Source organism: Falco cherrug, chromosome 12 (genome assembly GCF_023634085.1).
Source record: "Falco cherrug isolate bFalChe1 chromosome 12, bFalChe1.pri, whole genome shotgun sequence".
Classification (NCBI taxonomy): Eukaryota; Metazoa; Chordata; class Aves; order Falconiformes; family Falconidae; genus Falco; species Falco cherrug.
This window is the reverse complement of record NC_073708.1, coordinates 33,906,630-33,925,905: the sequence shown is the minus strand read 5'-3', so window position 1 is coordinate 33,925,905 and position 19,276 is coordinate 33,906,630. Positions and strand designations below refer to the sequence as shown.

Sequence of the window (19,276 nt, the reverse complement as noted above, 5' to 3'; positions counted from 1 at the left end):
TGGGCCAGCGCCTCGCCGCCCTCACAGGGAAGGGTTTCTTCATTATTAATTCCTTAATGACAAATGCAAAAAGCTTATGTTACCATTAGCACTCTCCACGATCTATTCCCTTATGTTTTAAAAATCACTTTCTATTTGAACTTAAAGGCAAGAATGTTAATTCAGCTGCACTAAACATCAGATCAATATTAAGTACTTCCAATTAGCTTTATTCCTATGTCTAAAACCAGTAAAATAATTACAGCACATACAGTGCACCCCTCTTCTTCCGCTTAGTGACACACAGAGTGAAAAACAATCCAGAGGGTCAGCCATAACCTTGATATTTTAAATAACTCATGAACATCTATTTATTTGACCTTCTATTGTTACTCATAGTAGACACCAACATCAAACAATTATAAATGGAAAGCAGAAAATAAAGCTTTACTTTTCCCATTACTTTCTTTCATGTGCTTTGCAGACCTTTGTAGGCAAAGTGATTTAAAGAACGTAGTCAGAATTTCTTAGTGACTAAGTATCCTTTATTGGCAGCGCTGGATGCACGGGGGATCCTTCCGCATAACGTGCATGTTTAAAGTAACTAATTAACTTATATTTACACAATAAAACAATGAATATTCAATTAATGCATATACATATTCATTACCTAATCCCACCTACCCTCGCTTCGTATGTTAATTAGCTTATCAGTCCTTTGCGCTTGCGCATATTCCTCCAAGAATTGTGGGTCGGGATGGGACATGGGCGGTGGTCTTTGGGAGGAAGGCCGTAGGTCTTCCTCACGGTGTACTTTTCACCTTTTGCCTGGTATGTGATGATCTTGCCAGTTTGCAGTGTTCTTATCGGTCTGAGCTAATTTATGTCCTTGTCAACCATCTGTTTCTTCTGCTTGTTTCTTTTAATTGCTTCCTCTAGATAACTTATAAGCAGGCCCTTGTTAGAGAAAGTTAAAGAAACAGACTCCTTCTTTGATCAGTTATTTCATTAATTATTTCTTTCAGACTAGGGTTACATGACCTAATTACTATACCTACATTCTTTGAGTAAATATAAGTTCTTAGCCTTGGTACAGGGTTGTATAGAAGATTTCATAGCAGCTTTTGTTGTGCAACTATTAATTTCATTAGAATATATTTCTTATATTCATTATACTTTAACTACAAGGCTTATTCTATCCTAAAGTGAATTCGTTCAATATCAGAGGAGTTACCCTGATGCCCTCGTATAGCAAAGCTGGGTTGGTATTTGTATAGATATGCACTAAGTATTTGGTACACTCTAATGAGAATAAATGGAGGAAAAAAAATACTGAAAGATAAGGAAATCTCATTGTAAAACCATAAAACCAGCTCTACAAATATTTTTAGTGACCTGAAGGTATTCTCCAATCATTTTAAAAGACTGCTTATATTCCCAGTTGATTGCATCTATTCAAAACTGTAGTGATAAAAATACAGAACACCTGCCTCTGTGTATTTTTTTTTAAGTAGGCAAAACCTACTAGCAAGAGTACACTTTAAACTGATTCGTAAAAGCAGAAAGAACTCTAATTTTTGTCTTCTAGGAAATCAATTAAAACACTCCAGGCTACAACAGTATAACACTGCTTACAGTTGTATAAAGTAGATAAGCTGTAATGTTTTCAATTATCACTTTTACTGTATTTGCCACACGTGTCCCTAAAATCTCTTTACTTGATCTAAGATATAAAGTTTTACAAATTAATCATCTATAGGCAGTAGGTTGACTGCAAATACACCAAACTTTTTTTTTTTTTTCATTACCTGAGAGTAGTACGGGAAGTAATAAGTGTAAGTGAAACAGCTGCATTCATCACTTTCTGCAGGTTTTACTCACAGAGATTTCCCTAAGATAATCAGTAAACTGATTTATACTCTTGAACAGGTTTAGGCTTGGATCATTGGAAAAATCAATACCACTTTATGTCTTGGCAACCAGTTATCAGGCAATTTTGTTAGAAAGGAAACCAGGAAGTGAGTTGTTGAAATATGTGAGGAAGAACATCTCTAAAGTTTTTTTTAATCTAGTGAGAGAATACACACCCTCTTCTAATCAGATGCAAAATGTAAGTGAAGGAACACAGTTTCACTGAATTTTTAATTGTTTACTACACTGACTCATAAGTCAACAGCTGCTGGCTTACCAGCAGGTGCTACAGCTCACACAGTTGATAGAAGTTACCAGGAGTTGCAGCTTTGATTGGCTCCCTCAACTACTTTGTTAGGCATAAAAAGCATAACAGCCCTTCTTTTAGTAGGGTAAGGAGTTGAGAAATTGGGGTTTTTGGTACTGTTCTAGTAGTGGCTAGGTAGCTGTGGGTCTTGGTACTTGGGCTTTTTAGTCTTTTTCCTGGTGTGCAGCTTTGGAGTTTATTGCTTAAAACTCCTTATTATGCTGGTGTGTTTTCTCACAACATTGAAGTTTTTATCCCTTCTTATAAAAGTGTCTGAGGAATTTGTGCATCTTTATTGACTATAAAAGAAATTTAAGTGATGAGCTTAAAATGTCTGAGCAATGTATGGCTGTATCAAGATGAGCTAAAATGCTCGTGGGGTATTTATAACTCCTCAGGTTACAAGTGTACTTGGTCTACAAGTCCTGAGAAAGAGAACACTTAAAAAAACCCCAAAACAAACAGCAAAACCTATGCAATGTTTGTTGGGGTTGGGTTTTGTTGTTTGGGTTTTTTTTCTTTTGGGGGGGTGGTCTCCAGTATACCTGTATCTGTAGGAAATTTACAGGATGACACAAGGTAGTTGAAAGAATGTGCTTTCTGTTGGAAGCAGATAGTGTGTGTGATATTTACTTGGGGGGGGTGGGGGGGTGGAGGGGAAGAGTAAACATATATATATATAGTGAAAAACAAGCAGGATTTTGAAAAACAGAGGATGTTAGTTAAATGCTTACCAACAGCTACCAAAACGCGGCCTTAGGAGAAGGAACAGACACCATAAATATGTCAAGCTGAGGCACAGGATAAGGTCAAGCAGACTGAAATAGTTGATGAGAGCAAGCGGGAAAACTAGTGGAACTATGCATGAACTATCCTAATTAGCACACCAAATATCCACCCTCTTGGAGGCCCCTATAAAGCCTGGGGGGTAAAAATAAAAAAAATCAGTACCTTTAAACAGAGACAACATTTGTAAGAACAGTGAGAATTGTGATTAAACATACTTGTAAACAACTGTGATGTGAATAAGCTGTAAATAATATGGTCAAGTTTGTATTCATAAACCAATATTCATTTTAATGCATAAATAAACTTGTAATTGTATAGCGACAAAGGGGTTAAAATGTCTGAAAGATCATATAGACTGTTCTGGCAAGAAAGTTGCAAATCTCTGCAAGGGGAGCTGTCCTCCTTATCTGCAAAGCAAGCTGCCCTACCAAGGAGATAACGGGACAGCAGGATGGCCTTGAGTAAAATTACAAGGGGTATTGTAAAAACCCTGGGAAAGATTTCTACAAGTCTGCCAACTCATCACTTTTGAGACCGAGACCTAAGGTGAAAAGTACACCATGAGGAAGACCTACGGCCTTCCTCCCATAGACCACTGCCCACATTCTAAAGACCCCGGCCCACAATTTTTGGAAGAATCTGCGCAAGCGTGAAAGACTGATAAGCTAATTAGCATACGGAGCGAGGGTAGGCGGGTTCAGGTAATGAATATGTATAGTCGTTAATGGAATATTCATTGTTTCATTATATAAATATAAGATAATCTGCCCCTCTGGGTGTGTACGATTGGTGGAAGGATCCCCCGTACACCCGGCGCCGACAATAAAGAATACTTAATCACTAAGAAATTCTGAAGACGTTCTTTGAAACAACTGTTCCAAGTGTATGAGAAGTTCTTGTTGAGGTGTGCTGGCTTTGTAGATTATCACCTGGCGCTCATGGATATGCAAGTAATCTCGGCTGTGAGTGCGGATCAGCTCTTACACACCGGGTGAGGAACCCAGAGTTGGAGTAACAAATGTCTTCAGGTAGTTGTAAGTGACATGCTTGTCTCACAGGACTCAAGAAATGCATAAAGCACACCTGCCTCTTTAAGTGTCTGTGAAAACGCCCTGAAAGCCGAGTTAAATCCTGTAATGCGAGTTGGCTTTTTTCCCCTCATCTTAACAAACAACCAAGGTGAGTTTCTAAGGTCTGACCTGTGTGCCTGTGCGTGGCTCCTACCGCACCCTACCCGCAGGGGAAGCAGGGACCTGGGCCGAGGCGTACAGCCCCCGCCTGAGCCGGCTGCGCCACCGCTGCCACCGGGCCAGGCCACACCCAGTGGCGCGAACGGCCGCGGCCCTCCGAGGGACAGCTTGGATCAACGGCACGGAAACCAAACACCCGGCTCAATACCCGCCTCCAAAGGCCAGGCGGATGCCGCTATACCCCTGTAGCTGTTCGGAAGACATTTGCCTGCCTGCTCGGAGGACGCAGGCCACCTGGCCGGCCTCGCTCCGCCCGCCGGACGCGGCCCCGGCCCTTCTCCTCAGACGGCCGCCCGCCCTCGCCTCACGTCAGGCGGCAACGCGCCCGCCGCGCTCGGCCAATCAGCGCCCGCGGGCGGCTCGCGCCGCTGATTCAAACGGCAGCGGCCGTTGGGCTGCGTGGGAGTTGGTGGGTGCTCGCCCCGGCGGCCGGAGGGCTTGTGCCCAGCGACATGGCGAGCCGGGCGGCTGGCCCGGGGCCCTACCGCGCCACCAAGCTGGTGAGGACGGCGGGCTGGGGGCGCCGAGCCGGCCTGGCGGCGGGGGGCTCCGCTTTGCGGGCTGGCTTGGGGCGAGTTTGCGGGGTGGGAGGAGGAAAGTCGGCTGTTGCCGCGGCGCCCGGGGCCTCTCCCGCAGGAGGGCTCTCGCCAGCCTCGGGCTCTCCCCCAGGGGGTCTCTTCCTCAGGGGTCTTCTCGCCAGCCTCGGCCTCTCCCTCAGGGGTAAAGTGCAAATTAACATTGACCATCCACGGCCCCCGCTGACCAGGTTCAGTTTCAGGGGTACCTGGAGCAATGTGAGGCCGTTGGGTTTTTGGGGTGACGGCGGTCGCCGCTGTGCGGGTGCGCGGCGTGGGAAGGTGGGTGCTGTGGGTGGAGATGGCCCTCTGCCCACCCTGAGCGCTGTCACGCAGCGCAAGGCGCCCTGCTCCCTCCCCGGCACGGCCTTGCTCCGTGGAACTGAGCGACAGCCTAATAAGAGGGTCCTGCTAATTGTAGTGTTCCGTCCAGCTTTGTGCGAGTAAATAGGAAAGGAAGAAAATACTTTAAAACTGGTGTTTGTGCACTCTGACGGCTGGATTCATCTCGTGTCTGAGAGCTGCTGCAAACTTGAAGGCTGTGGTTTGCCAGTGCCTCAGGAGACTGAGCTGATGTAAAATGCTGGGCATGTGCAGACCAGGTCAATAAAACTCGTTATCTCTGTGAAACGCCAACCTTATTTTCAGTTTTAGAAGGAGGTGATAAAAACCTAAATGAAATGTACGTGCATTCTTTACTCTGAACTTTAGATTTGAATTTTCTATATGAATGCTGCTACGTTAGGCAGTATAACTATCAGTATTTGTTAGCATTAATGTAATTTCATGTATATGCTTATAATAGAATGTTGTTTTAATTGAGACTTACAATGATCAACCTCAGACTTTAATCTTAATGTTCCTTGTTGTTTTGTTTCCCATGCAGTGGAACGATATTACAAAATATTTCCGAGCAGGCATGCCATTAAGGAAACACAGGCAACATTTAAAAAAACATGGAAGCTGTTTTACTGCATCGGAAGCCATAGACTGGCTGCATGAAGTATTAAGGGATAATAGTAACTTTGGTCCTGAAGTTACTAGGCAGCAGACTATTCAGCTATTGAGAAAGTTTCTCAAGAATCATGTAATTGAAGATATAAAAGGGAGATGGGGATCTGAAAATTTAGAAGACAATGGTGCACTATACAGGTACTGAAATGAAGACCAGTTAGCAGAGCTTTTCAGGTTGAGAATTTTATTTTAAAATTTTATGCTCAGATCCACAGAAGTATTTTGCTTTGGGTTGAGCAGTTGGGCCAAAAATTCATTATTAGCACTGTTTTACTCCACTCACCATTTTACTTTACTCTGACTTGCAGTATAGACCATACAGCCTGTATGCTGAGGGCTGTTTCCATGCTTTTGTCTAGCCAAACTTTTCGCTGGCTTGCATGCTATGCTCAAGGGCTTTGGAGGAGAGCCAAAGAGAATTTATTGTTGTGGCTCCGCCCTATGCCACCAGTCCTGTGTTTACTTTTCTTGTATATTTTACAAAAAAATCTTAAATGGGAAACAGAGCCTACCATGCGTTCTAAAATTAAAGGTATTAATGGCCCTTGCCTCCTGAATTCTGGTCTCAGTGCTGTAATAAGTATCTGAGTATGCTCAACTTGACTTTGGAACCAAGAACACTAGCCCAAAGCTAATGTATGTTAAATGACATTCAAAAGGAAAAAAAAATCAGTATTTTTCTTCTTAATTTCCTGTATTACTTAAGAATCTTATGGAATCATAAGGTATGGGTTTGGTTAAGTAACCTCTTATTTCTAATCTATTGTAAATGTTTTTAACATCTCTCATGTTCGTTACAGGTTTCCTTCGACATCTCCAGTTAAACCTCTACCAAGCTCATGTCCACCAAAAGAGAACTTGGAAAACTTCTCTAGAGACAAAGAAAGACTTTTTAAATTGCCACATTTATCCAGGAGAGCTCTTAAGAAACATGAGTCACTACAGTCTCTGGTAATGTTTCTTACATAATTACAATTGCCATGTATTTTCTTTATTCCTAACAAACAAACAAAGCAGAACTATAAGCGATCACCTTTTAGTGACATTGTTCTGTTGTGTCATCTTCCCTTCCTGCTTAAGAAATAAATTGGTAGGTTCTCCTAGACAGCGAAATAGAACATTTATTAGGCATAATAGGAAGATGTAGCTATATTTGATAATGAAGTGTCTTGGTGATGTGTGCTGTTTCTCCAATGTACAAAACAAGATTTTATTAAATAACCTGTACATAATTAAACAAAATACATATGTGCAAAATCATAGCTGTAACTGTAACATGGCATTTTTGAAATGTTGGCAGCAAGTGAAAGGGATTGTGCATTTGACAGAAGAAATTAAGTACGCTTTTTAAATGAAGCTGTTTCTTCTAAAGTTACTGGCAATAGTTACTGGGATGTTAGTGGAGGGATAGAGTGTTCTTAACGCAGCCATGTTACTTCATCAGAAAGAAAGGTCACTGCACACACCCCTTGCAGTATAGGGGTAATTTTGCATCAGTGTAGTTTGAATTATATCTATATGTATAAGCAATTGAGCATCTTAGGTCATCAGTAAGGGAGGTTTTTTGTTTGCTTTTGGATTTGGTTTTGTGTCCTTCAGTGCAGAATTATTCCTGCTACAGTATTTTAAAATATTTGGAGTGCTGGAAGGTGGAGTTGCAGAAATGATCTGGGCAATCTGTCCTTGTTGAAACTTTATGTTTGTTTGTTTATTTAGGACAAATAAAAAGGCACACATTCTTTAATTCTTTTGCTTTATGAAAAAGATAGAATGTGTTTGGCCTTTTACTCTTTTGAGATTTGTGTGTGTGTGTGCGCGCGCGTACTTTCTAAATTTAGATTGTGATCCTAAAGGAGAATACCGCACTTAGAAACACATCAAATCCAAATGTATTACTACCTTTTAAACTGCTGACTTCTGAGTTATTAGGTCTCTTTTTCATAGTGTGCTCTGGCTTTTTAGTTGGGTATGCTTACATTTCAGTCCTGAGACTGCTGAAGTCACACCCTGGCTCATGTTTTGGAATTTAATGTTTTGCCGAATGACCTATCAGTCCAGAACAATTTTTACTTGATTTTCAATTATCTTAAGAGGCTTGTTTATCTTATGGCATAAACCACTTATTTTCAGGAAAATTTAGGAAAAACAAAACGTGATATAATAGAAGAAAACAAGGAAGACACACTGCATGGGAGGGAAATAAGCCAGGAATATGTGCAAGAAACTTGGAGAAATATAATTCTAATACAGTAAGCACATTATAAAAAGGACCTTCTTGTATATATGCTTTGTGTGTGTAATGGCCCAATCAAGCTTTTCACTTACAAGTTTTTTTAAGCTTTAAAAATTATGTTTGAGTATTTTTACTAGCTATTGTTTACATAAGCTTTCTAGTGTATTTATTAACATTGGATTGTTGCATTTAAGAAATTTATAGATATTTGTTATTGTTGGAGTTGAGGTATATTTCAAGTACCATAGATGCTCTTTCTTACTGATTTTTGCTGTTTGTCCAAGGAAAAAGTATGTCCTTAAGTAGTCCTTCTGGAAGTGAGAACTTATTAAACAGCAAACTAGTTTATCAAGTAACTGTTGTTTGAATAGATACAGAAATAACTTGTTTTCATTCATTACTAGCAAACCTTCTGGACAACATCTGCTCTTTTACTCCCCACAGTTTGCAAACCATTTTAGGCCTCCCATCTTTGGAAGAAGTTTTGCAGCCAACACAGATAGTTCCTGAGTATGTCATATATAACATGACTAACGTAAGCAGACATGGTGTTGTTATTTTGCAGAACAAATCAGGTAAGATTTTTTTTTCTGGTTTTGCTTAAAGATTCTATATGGTGTAATTACAACAAATAATAATTGAAGTAACATGTTTTGTAGTCTCTCTTACACTTTTCTCCCAAATGAAGGCACAGTGCAGTATATTTGTCCAGAAGGTTTTGTAGGTATATTGCATTCACTTCGATATTACATGTACCAATATTTAAAATTAGCTTTAAACTTTATCTTTTGTATTTGAGGTATTATTCAATAAATTTGTGCCATTATTTGTGTCTGGTATTATGTCTTTGGACTTATCTATCAATAATGTACTTGTTTGTTTATTTTAGAAGACCTCCCACACTGGGTGTTGTCAGCTATGAAATGCCTCTCATACTGTAAGTCATTGAATAGTTTTTAAGTTCCAGAAAGGTATTTTGAGAGTTGAAAGTGAAATATACTTGTATGTTAAGATCAACTGAATTTCCAGAATCAAACATTACAAGTAATCCAAGTGCCTTGATATGCTAAGAAGCAATGACAGCAATCCGTATCAAATTATTGAACAGAAATGTTACCAAAGAGTTAATATGTGTTGAAGGTTTTATATTTCAGGTAATCAAGGTATCAGTCCTTTAGTAATCAGGCTAGTTATTCTGCTTTTAGGCTGCATCGTCTGATTCTGTGTTATGAATTTTTGGCAACAGATTAAATTAGTGGAAAAAGAGGAGCTTCAATTTTCCTTAATCCATGAAATGTACAGGAGTATTAACTAAACTCTGTAAGCTTTTGGTGAAAGCATTCTGTCCAAGGCTATGAAAAAGCTAAGAACTGGGGTTTTTTACAAAAATAATTTCTAGTAACAGAGTCAGGCAGGGAGAAAACTTGAGTGGCTGGGCAGAACCTCTGTGTGGTTTCTTCTAAAATGTTTTTTTCAGGAATAAAATTACTTTCTTTTTCCAGTTACTGGCTTTGAGCTGGACTAAAACAGTTTCTACATTTCATATTAAAGCAGGGAGGCCAATTCACAGGGTTTTTTTTTAATTTGTCTTGAAAGGAATCAAATAAAATTTTGCAAAGGGTTTCACGTAAAAGCATGCACGTATAGTCAGTTTTATCGTCTACTAAATTTGTCATGACAACAGAAAGATCTGATTTGTTCCTGGATCCCAGACTTGGAGTATAGCTCCTCTAGTACCTCCTTATCTGCTTCCCAACCTCTTTCTCCAAGCAATCTTTAGAAAAATCTTATGCTTAAAACTCTGTAAGACACCTTTTACAGTTACAGTTCATCTGTGGAAAACAAAGGCCTTCAGTATCTTACCAATCACTGCCTAGTAGGTGAGATGGATTTTTAAAGTCAGACATTTTAGCTGTTAAACATGTTTTCTGACAGCTGAACTGTCATTGTCTGCAGGCTTAAGAGTCAGTCTGCAGTTATCCCTTGTTTTGGTATTGATGTATGAAATATCAAGCAGAAAAACTACAAGTGGTTACAAATTATTGAAAACTTAGTGCTTGTGTTTTGTTTTCTCTGGATTTTTTTGTTAAATGTAAAATTTAGAAAGGCATGATGTTAAACCTTCAGAAAAGACAAATCTGTTACCCAAGGCATCAGTGTTACGTGTACTTGAGTGGCTGCCTTGGAACTACTGGGAAAGTATTTACCTTGAACTAATGCAGTTAACACAGGTTTTCACACATTAGTGGGGGGAAAAAAGTGCTTTCACGGTGAATACAATGAAGTTCAGTTTAATGGCCGAGTCTGATGTGGATTCTCTTGCTGCTAAAGGAGTGGGTTTGTTCTTCAGCATGTGCTGTAGCAGACCTGTGTGGTACTAATAGTCTTTCTCCTTTGCAGTGCCATTGATTTTTATGAAACTTCACAGAATCCATCTTTAAGGCTTCCTTTGTCATATGTGTTTGAAATAGTATTACAAACACATACAGATTGCACTGATGTAAGCTTTGCATCTCTATGAAGCAGGCTTTGAAAAGATTCTGGAGAAGCAGAGGACGGACTGACTTTTCTCTTACCCCCACTGCCCACAACTGCCTCTTTAAATGGCTAGCAGGGCATGCTAGAGTTAGATGAGTGCCTTTCAAATGAAATCAGAGATGACGAGCTGTTTTCCTATGTGTGCTTGCCCTGCTGTTTAACTTTTGCCCCTTTTCCTGGCAATCTCCTTCATTAGCTCCTCTCAAAGCTTTAGTAGCTCTAACATGGTTGGATGGTGTGTGTTTATACATTAGCATATATGCCTAGCTGCACAGTGGAACTGTGGTAGGTGTCCCTCCAGGGTTAGTATGGCTTCAGAAGTTCAGTTTGAAGCATACGCTGTTGTGAAAATGACCTTTTTCTTTTTTTTTTTTCTTTTTTTTCTTCAACTGCATTTGCAAAAACATAGAGCCTCTTACATGAAGAGCACTATTAGGAAAAGCAGGAAAGGGGAGAGCTTGGTGAGTGGATTTAAATTGAGGAGGAAAATATAGCCGAGCACTGTTTTTTGAGCATTGCAATATGTTAATCCCCACATCAGTTCTCTATTTGGAACTAATAGGTCTTTGTATTTGTGGGTTGAAAACTGCAAGCAAACTTTCTGGTTTTTTGAATTCTGAGTTTCTAATTTGAGTGAATTAGTTCAAGTGGAGATTTTATCTCTGCATCTGCTAGGTATACTGTAACGAAATGATTAAGGTGGTAGTTACTTTGCACAGCGAACACTAAAAATACTGAAACTGGCAGGGTTAATACTGCTCTGCTATATTTTTAGTGTACTGTATGCTAATGTGATTGTGATTATAAAATCTGGTTGTATCAAAAGTTAAATTTTCCCTGGTTCTATGTGCAATTTAAACTGCCATCTCCTAATTTGTTAGAATTGGCTTTGTAAGGTAGTGTATTTCATTTGTAGGAGTTCAGTGGAGTATGATAACATCAGGGTTAAAAGATCTAGAAAACATCAAATTTTATTTGTACTAGGACCACTTCCGTTCATTCCTTTTCTTGCCTGTAGCAACACGGGCAAGGTTTATTAACTAGATTCTTAGGTTATTGGGTTGCTCATCTGTCTTCTGAAGAAAATTAGTTGCCTGTAGCTGTGATTCACCACGGGAGTAGCGGTGAACAAAACTTTCTCTTGGTGAACCATTTGAATAGAGGAACTGAGGAGGTCCCCACAAAGGGAAGACACTGACCAGCTCTGCTTGGCCTATGCATAAAGCAATGTGTATATATTGATTCTGTATTGGCCGGCTTCTCAGTCTGCATGCTGTTCACAGTATGTTATAGGATGAGTGCCTTGATCTTAGAAGGTAGAGCTCCCTGTGGGAGAACTGGGATAACTGTACTTTGGAAATGAAGGAAAATCCTAAGAGTTCGTTATTATTTTGCTGAGAAACCTATAAAGTTTTCATTTATTTTCTTGGTGTGGAACAGCTTGTTGAAACTGAGCACACCTCTTCAATGGCTACATAGAATATTTTACTGGTTTTGCTTACAAATGGTACAGTGCTAAACTAAATTAAATATTTGTCTATTGCTGTCATGATTCTCTTTGTGAAAGTCATTCCTACAAGAATAAACTTGATTTTTATTTATTTATTATTTTTATAATAGAATTATGAAACTTTTTTTGTGAATTTTTTTCTTTACCTCTTTTTAGGGCCTAGAAATAATGACATGAGCCAACCAACTTACAGTGGGTTTGAACGAGATGTATTCAGAACAGTTGCTGATTACTTTCTCAATCTCCCTGAACCGTTGCTTACTTTTGAATACTATGAACTTTTTGTTAATATTTTAGGTATGTATGAATTCAGAAATAATCACTGCAAGTTATAAGTTTGTATCGATTGGGGAAGAAATGTGTAATTCAAAGCAGACCTTGACCCCCTAATCGGTATGGCAGCTTCAGTCACCTGAAGGTCATCAATGCTATCGTTCTGTATTACAATATTAACTGAAATGCAGCTCTGTCTTATAATGTCTTATATAAATTTCTGTCTGAGCTAACATTCTAAATATGCAATAACAAAAACTTAAAAATACGTGCTTGTTCCTGTCCCTCACTATTGCAGTGTGTTAACTTTCCTTATTCTTGCATGTTGGTTGCAATTATCTTGTTAGATTGCTTTTGAACTGAGCTAAATTTTTCTTAAGTTTTACTAACAGTCAACTATAAATCAGTGTCTTATGTTTGTTGACGTCTCTGTTCAGTTAGCAACTTTCTGAACTTGTTCAGTTTCATACCACTGGCATCTTAACTTATATTTCATTTTCTGATAGTTATGTGTGGCTACATCACAATTCCAGATATATGCAGTGGAAAACATTCTGTCCAAGATGAGAAATGTGACCCACAACCTTCAAAAATTCCTCACTTGAACTCTTTCAAGTCAACTGAGTGTCTTCTTTTAAGCCTACTCTGCAAAGAGCCTGACAAAAAAAGGGAAGAATATAAAGCTTCCAGGAAGACTTCTTCAGAAAAGCTAACTATTCAAAACCCATGTGTAAAGAAATTGCAGCGATATAAACTGACATGTAAACAAGGTAGTGCTGATAATCTAATAGGAGGAAGTTGTCAAAATCTTTCAAGTTTCAGGAATGAACAAGACCCACTGCGAACATTTAGGACAAGATGTTACTCTTTGGAAAGAATTGGGGATCCTACTTCAAGTATACACAGTAAAGGGGATTCAGATTTCCTCAGCCAAAGTGATGTGAACATCATCCTGGGTACAAGAAATCGAAAACAATCACTGCTGTATGAGCATAAAGCTAATTCTGTACTGGAGCTGGGTTTTGATAACACATGTCAAAAACAAACCCATGGTATCAAGGGGGTGTCTGCTTCAACTCTTCAGGATAAAGAGCTATTTAATGAAAATCAGGGATTGAAGGAAATATGCAGGTCTCTGAGTTTACATGGCAAGTGGAATTCCAAAAGTTATGCTAGCATTAATATACCGGTTGCTGAAATCACAGTAAAGCCAAGGCCTCAACTCTGTGGGCAAGGAAAACCAAATACCTCTGGTGTTGCTGCTTCAATGGATGGCAGGACTGAAGTTTCTGATATCACCGTCAAAAAGAAACTCTACAAAAGTACCACAGAACTCTCACAATACTCTTTCACTCATTCTTCTTATGTATTGACTGGCACGCAAAGTAAGATGGCTTTCTAAAGCATGTTGTATTGGCTTATTGTGTTGACTAACTAATCTCTGCTTCCTTAATCTCTGGCACTGTTGCTAGGTTTTTTGATATGCATCTGACATGATCTGTGGGGTTTTTTTAGGAAAAAAAAGAATCTGGGTCTAAATTGTGCTGTTTAAAGGTAGCTCTTTGTACCTCTGCTAACATACAGTAGTGTGTAGTATCTTTGGAGTCTTAAACTTGATGTGTCAGTAAATCACCTTCCTGCTCAGGTAAGTGATAAGTGACTTAGACGCTGTCTCAAAGTGAGGCAGGGAATTTGCACAAACATACTTCTGGGAATACCATTGGTGTCATTTCTTAATCACATTTTGGTCTTAATTGTACCAGCAGTTTTATTATAATGCAGCAAGTTGAAGATGACAGCACAAGAAAAGGCTGCATAACACTTCCTATGTTACAGATGATTTCTATGAAATGTGGTTATCATTGGGGGAAAAAAAAAATAATTCTTGCTCTGAGATAAAAATATCCTGAAAATTGGTTCAAACCTTAATGACAGCTATCTTTATAATTAACTTGTAGATCTCCTTCAGCCTCATTTAGAAAGAATTGCTGTTGAAGCACTACAAATATGTTGTTTGTTACTTCCACCCCCAAATCGTAGAAAGATTCAGCTCCTAATGCGTATGATCTCTCGGATCAGTGAAAACGTTGATATGCCACGACTGCATGATGCAATGGGTACACGTTCTTTGGTAAGAGAATCATGAGTGCAGTGTATTGTTTTAAGAACATTGCTGAAGTAATGCTGAGAATACTAGCAGTATTCCATACTTGAGGTTCTTGTCTCATTGCAAATAAATAGTGATTAATGGGTGGATTTTTCATTTCCAGAATACTTACAAAAATCCGACTTGAAGCAAGCACTTTCTTGTCTCCATCTTAATGTATTTCAAATATTGGTGTTGCTTTCCTTTACTTCGGGAGGAGAAGGGAAATAATTTCTTAACAGAATGCAAACAGATGATCATTTAGACTAGCTTCTCACCCAAATACCATTTAATTTAAAAGGTGTTGGCAAAGTGTCTGTAGAAAACCTTTGTCAGGCTAAACATTTGTGCGTGTGAAGTGACGACAAAATCAGTTCCAAAAAAGTAAATTTTCTGCCTAGTGGGTTTAAAGATTACCCTTGAAGTCTGGATTTCAGCTTTCATTGGAATGACTAAAGATTTTTGTCAAACAAGATTAGTTAAAACAACAAAGTACCTGCACATGCTAAGTTAAAATAAGCCTACTAAAGGCTGGACATATGAAAGCTGTAAAAATGTTTTGTAAAGCTACTTAAAACTGGAGCTTGGTGTGCATTAGATCTTGACTAGGCTGGCTCTGCAGGTTTTTTTATCATCTTACTTGTCTCAGGATGGCTAATTGAAGATGTACGCTTTTCTGCAGGGTAAGACTTTCTCTTATTATTACCTCTTTGAAATATGTAACTGAAAGTACTCTTCGAATCAAATACGAGTCTAATATTATAAGAAGTTCCTTTATTTCAAATGAGGAAAAAATTGTAATCAGTTTACCTCCTGTCTTGACCAGTGGTGCAGGCAAGAGATTGTAGTGAAAGTTGGTGTTGGAGAATTCATTGTGCTACTGTGTAGACTGCAAAGGCAGCAAATCCCTCACCTGTGCGTACTAACAATCTGCTAAATGCTTCTAGATGATACAGACTTTCTCTCGATGCGTGCTATGCTGTGCAGAAGAAGTAGATCTTGATGAGCTACTTTCTACAAGATTAGTTTCATTTCTAATGGACCATCAACAAGAAATATTTAAAGTACCAACCTACCTGCAGGTTGCAGTTCAAGATCACATAGAATACATGAAGATGGCTGAGGTTGGTGGCGTGATAGAAGTTTGAGTTCATTTGCCAATTGCAGCATGTGTGTTACTTCTGAAAGTGGGATAGGGAAAACTGCAAGTAAAACCATATTTTGAATGCAAACTGTTATTAAACTGTTGGTGCAATCAGAGATATTAGCTATGTTCTAATATTTTGCAACTTGTGATATCACTCTAAGTCAGTATGCTTAGATTTTTGTTAGGTACTTTCTTACTGAAATAGTGCATAATCATTTGAGTATATGCAGACCCCTTCAACTTCTCTTTCAGTGCAAATACCCAAAGGAAGAAATCTGTGCCATACTGCCAACATATTCATACTGCAAACAAATAACTCCTCAGGAGTTTGAAGAACAAAAGGTTTCTACCTCTCAAGCTGCAGTGGCAGAGCTCCTGGAGAACATTATCAAAGATAAAAACTTGTCTGTGAAAGACAAAAAGAAAAAGTTAAAACAGGTAAGAAACTTGGCAGATATATCATCTAATTAAGAAAATGCCTCTCTGAGGGCGGGATCCCTGTCACTAGACCCTGGTACAGAACAAGAGCAGGCTGTATAGAGAGACATGCTTATTTTGAGGAAGAGACCCGTTGAAGGGTTTTTTGATTGCATGCTCTGACTAGGATTTTAAAGACCGTTTAATACAGCATTTGATGCTATCTGGCAGCAGCAGTGTTCAAACAGTGGTTTAAAACTGATGTAAAATTATTCTGAGATACAGCTCTCTGCGGACTAATATGTGATAGAATTACAGCATGATTTCTTGTGGAGAACCAGCCATACAAGTTCCCATTAAAATGCCATAGGTGGGCTTAAAGTCGATAGGCAATAAAAGCAGTGCTTTGCTTTAAGAGGTCAAGCTCTATCTGTTCACAGCTCTGAAACATTCTTTCCTGTGGACTTAGCTTTGTGTTTTGTAACATGTATATTGCTCAAGATTATCTGGCACTTCTATGGCCTGCTAATGTATTGCCTAATACTAAAGCTAAAATACAGCAATTCTGGCAGGATTTAATACTGGAGGGGTTTTTCTTTTTCGGAAAACCGTTGGCAAGTATTTCTGACCAATTGAATAGTATTGTACTTGTCCTAGAATCTCCTAAGCGAGTCTTGTGACTCAAATTTGAAAAAGCAGCTTTTCAGAGCAAGCACATTTTTCTCTTTGGTACCCCTCCCCCAGCTTCTGCGACGCTGACTTTCATGTGTTGTGAAAACTTTTTGGTCCTGTAGAAGCGAAGGCTGGACTGTTGTTCAAATTCATTCTTCTGGCATGTAAAGAAGACTAGTTACAGTCAATTAAAACTTGGGAGTTAGTAAGCAGTAAGAAGTGATACCCAGCAGCACTTAAAGCAGGTGAAGTGGAGAAGAAGAAAATAAACTAAAATCCTCTAAGGTTAAAGTAAAACTTGAAGTACATACTTAATTTTTTTTTTTAATCGGTTCCCACTAAATTCCAGAAGCAGCTTGTATGTACTGTAAGGGCCATGTGCTAGGAAAGTAAATTTTAAAAATTTAAACGGAGCTATATCGTTACAGTCTTGCAGTTTGTGCTGGGAGAGCTAGTAGTGTGATAAATCACAACTTGTGGGATTATTGGGTTTTGATACTTTGAATTGGGGAAAGCCAAATACATGTCACTTCCTAGAGGGTTAGGCGCAACTTGCATCAACACCAAAAGTTACAAGTGGTGTCATTTTCCACAGGCTGAATCCATCAGCAGAAAGCTTTGGCTGGTGTATAGAGGTACTTACTATTTTTCATTCCTTATGGAAGCCTTAAATAGGAAACAGGCAAAACGTCAGAAACATGTCTCTGAAACCAGATATTTTTGTTTAGTTGTGTATCTGCAGGAATGGAAAAATAACTCCCTTGGTTAAGTAAAGTAAGTTTTCCTGAGAGAAGACCTTCAAAATATGCTGAATCTTAGTTTCCATTTAGGTAAAACATTTATTATTGTGATTCTTGAAAGACAGCTTTCCAAGCAGAAACAGAATAGATACCGATGCTGGCTGGACAGCGTGGCTTCACAGGGGGGACTGCCATGCCTTGCTCAGGAGGCTGGTGGAATGCTGGTCATGCTGTTCAAACAGTATGCATCATCGCTGTTACTTCGCTGATGAACGGCACGGTGAGCAACCACAGGCTGTCACTGCAAATGGAGAAAAGGCAGATAGAATCCTACAGTGTTTGCTCGTAGCTGCTGTGACTAGAATAATCCTAAAAATCATTGGGACTAAAATGAGATTAGAAGCTTTTCTCATTTCAACAGAAGGTGAAGTGCCTGATACAATCTCTGCTCGACTCATTGTTTACCAGTTGTGAACTCGAAGGACAAAGAGCTACAGCTTTGCTCAAGTGTCACAGCAGTTACTTTACGTGCCCATAGCCTTGTTCCTCCTGCTGATATGCATCCTTATGAGGCAATTTGTGCTCAAGTCCTGCACAGCTGGAGTTTCTGGTGGGGTCATCACAGCATGGTTTGGGTTGGCAGGGACCTCCAAGACCACCCAGTCCCAGCCCCCACCACGGGCAGGGACCCCTCCCCCCAGCCCAGGCTGCTCCCAGCCCCGTCCAGCCTGGCCTTGAGCCCTGCCAGGGATGGGGCACCCACAGCTGCTGCGGGCAGCCTGGGCCAGCCCCTCACCATCTCACCATGAAGAAGTGTTTCCTCCTAACATCTAATCTAAATCTGCTTTCTTTCAGTTTAAAGCTATTCCTCCTTGTTCTATCACTACAATATTTTGTGGTCTGGTATTTTATCTTAATTTTTGCTTTTTGTGTGTTCAAGTTTCAGAAGGAATACCCTCTGATCTACCAGAACAGATTTCCAACTACAGAAAAGGAAGCTATGCTATTTGAGAACAAACCTACCATCAAACAACCAATACTTAGCCTAAGCAAACCAAGATTTCGTAGCCTAAGATACTAACTTAACCACACTTCAGCTGCTTATTTATTTGCTGGATGGATGTATGAATGATTTACCAAAGGGCACTTGCTACAGAAATTTGATGGTGGCTGTGTGTAGAAGCAAGAAATGTTTACATGGACACTATGTTTAAAGGTGCCAAAATAACTTTTTTTTTTGTGTAGATAACTCTTGAATGACTGCTAAGAGAGTAATAAATATTTATCTGTTTAAAAATTATTACAATATATTGTGCTTGGTAAAATAAATGTGAAAATAAGCATGAAGCTATTAGTAACCAAAAATTTATATATGGTTTTCATATGGAAAACTAATGATATGCGTATTATAACTTTTTTAATGTCTGTTCAGGAATTTGTGCCATTTATCATAGTTTCTGTAGGTTATGAAATGTCTGTATGTTGTGAATAACTGCTGACTTTGCAGTTGCAAAATACTTGTCTTTAAACAATGTTCTTTGAGTTTGGGCCTAATTTAAAAGTTGGTCCTGTGATTTCTAAGGGAGCCAGAAATTCACTATCAATAAATGATTATCTGACTCCGTAAAATACTTCTGTTTATCTCATCTGTAAAATTCACATAAGCTTCTGTATATTTATTTTTATTAAAAGTCTTAGATATATTTCTAACATTCGTGGAAAATTTTGTTTTGGCTCTATTGGTATATTTCTCAAAATGAAAAAGTGATGGATGA

General features: G+C 39.0%; 1 protein-coding gene across 8 annotated transcripts; it reads left to right on the top strand.

Annotated features, from left to right (window-relative positions):
• Positions 1–4,585: 4,585 nt before the first annotated feature.
• DEPDC1 (DEP domain containing 1) lies at positions 4,586–19,211 on the top strand. 8 transcript variants are annotated; one of them, XM_055724641.1, is made up of 12 exons: positions 4,586–4,736; positions 5,698–5,963; positions 6,626–6,776; positions 7,956–8,074; positions 8,503–8,633; positions 8,948–8,995; positions 12,263–12,403; positions 12,913–13,764; positions 14,338–14,510; positions 15,473–15,649; positions 15,925–16,110; positions 18,442–19,211. In XM_055724641.1, exons 1-12 carry the CDS (start codon positions 4,689–4,691, stop codon positions 18,580–18,582), a joined length of 2,433 nt encoding a protein of 810 aa, XP_055580616.1. In that variant the 5' UTR covers positions 4,586–4,688; the 3' UTR covers positions 18,583–19,211. The 8 variants fall into 8 exon arrangements, 6 of the variants coding, with proteins under 6 accessions (XP_055580616.1, XP_055580615.1, XP_055580617.1 ...); XM_055724640.1 differs by having other exon boundaries at positions 12,886–13,764; XM_014279248.3 differs by lacking the exon at positions 4,586–4,736 and adding an exon at positions 5,273–5,413 and having other exon boundaries at positions 12,886–13,764.
• Positions 19,212–19,276: the final 65 nt, after the last annotated feature.

Coding starts and splice junctions, on each gene's coding strand:
- DEPDC1 (XM_055724640.1), top strand. CDS start 4,689: ATGGCGAGCCGGGCGGCTGGCCCGGGGCCCTACCGCGCCACCAAGCTG. Junction 8,996..12,262: donor TATGAAATGCCTCTCATACT/GTAAGTCATTGA, acceptor ACCTCTTTTTAG/GGCCTAGAAATAATGACATG. Junction 15,650..15,924: donor AATACATGAAGATGGCTGAG/GTTGGTGGCGTG, acceptor CTTCTCTTTCAG/TGCAAATACCCAAAGGAAGA.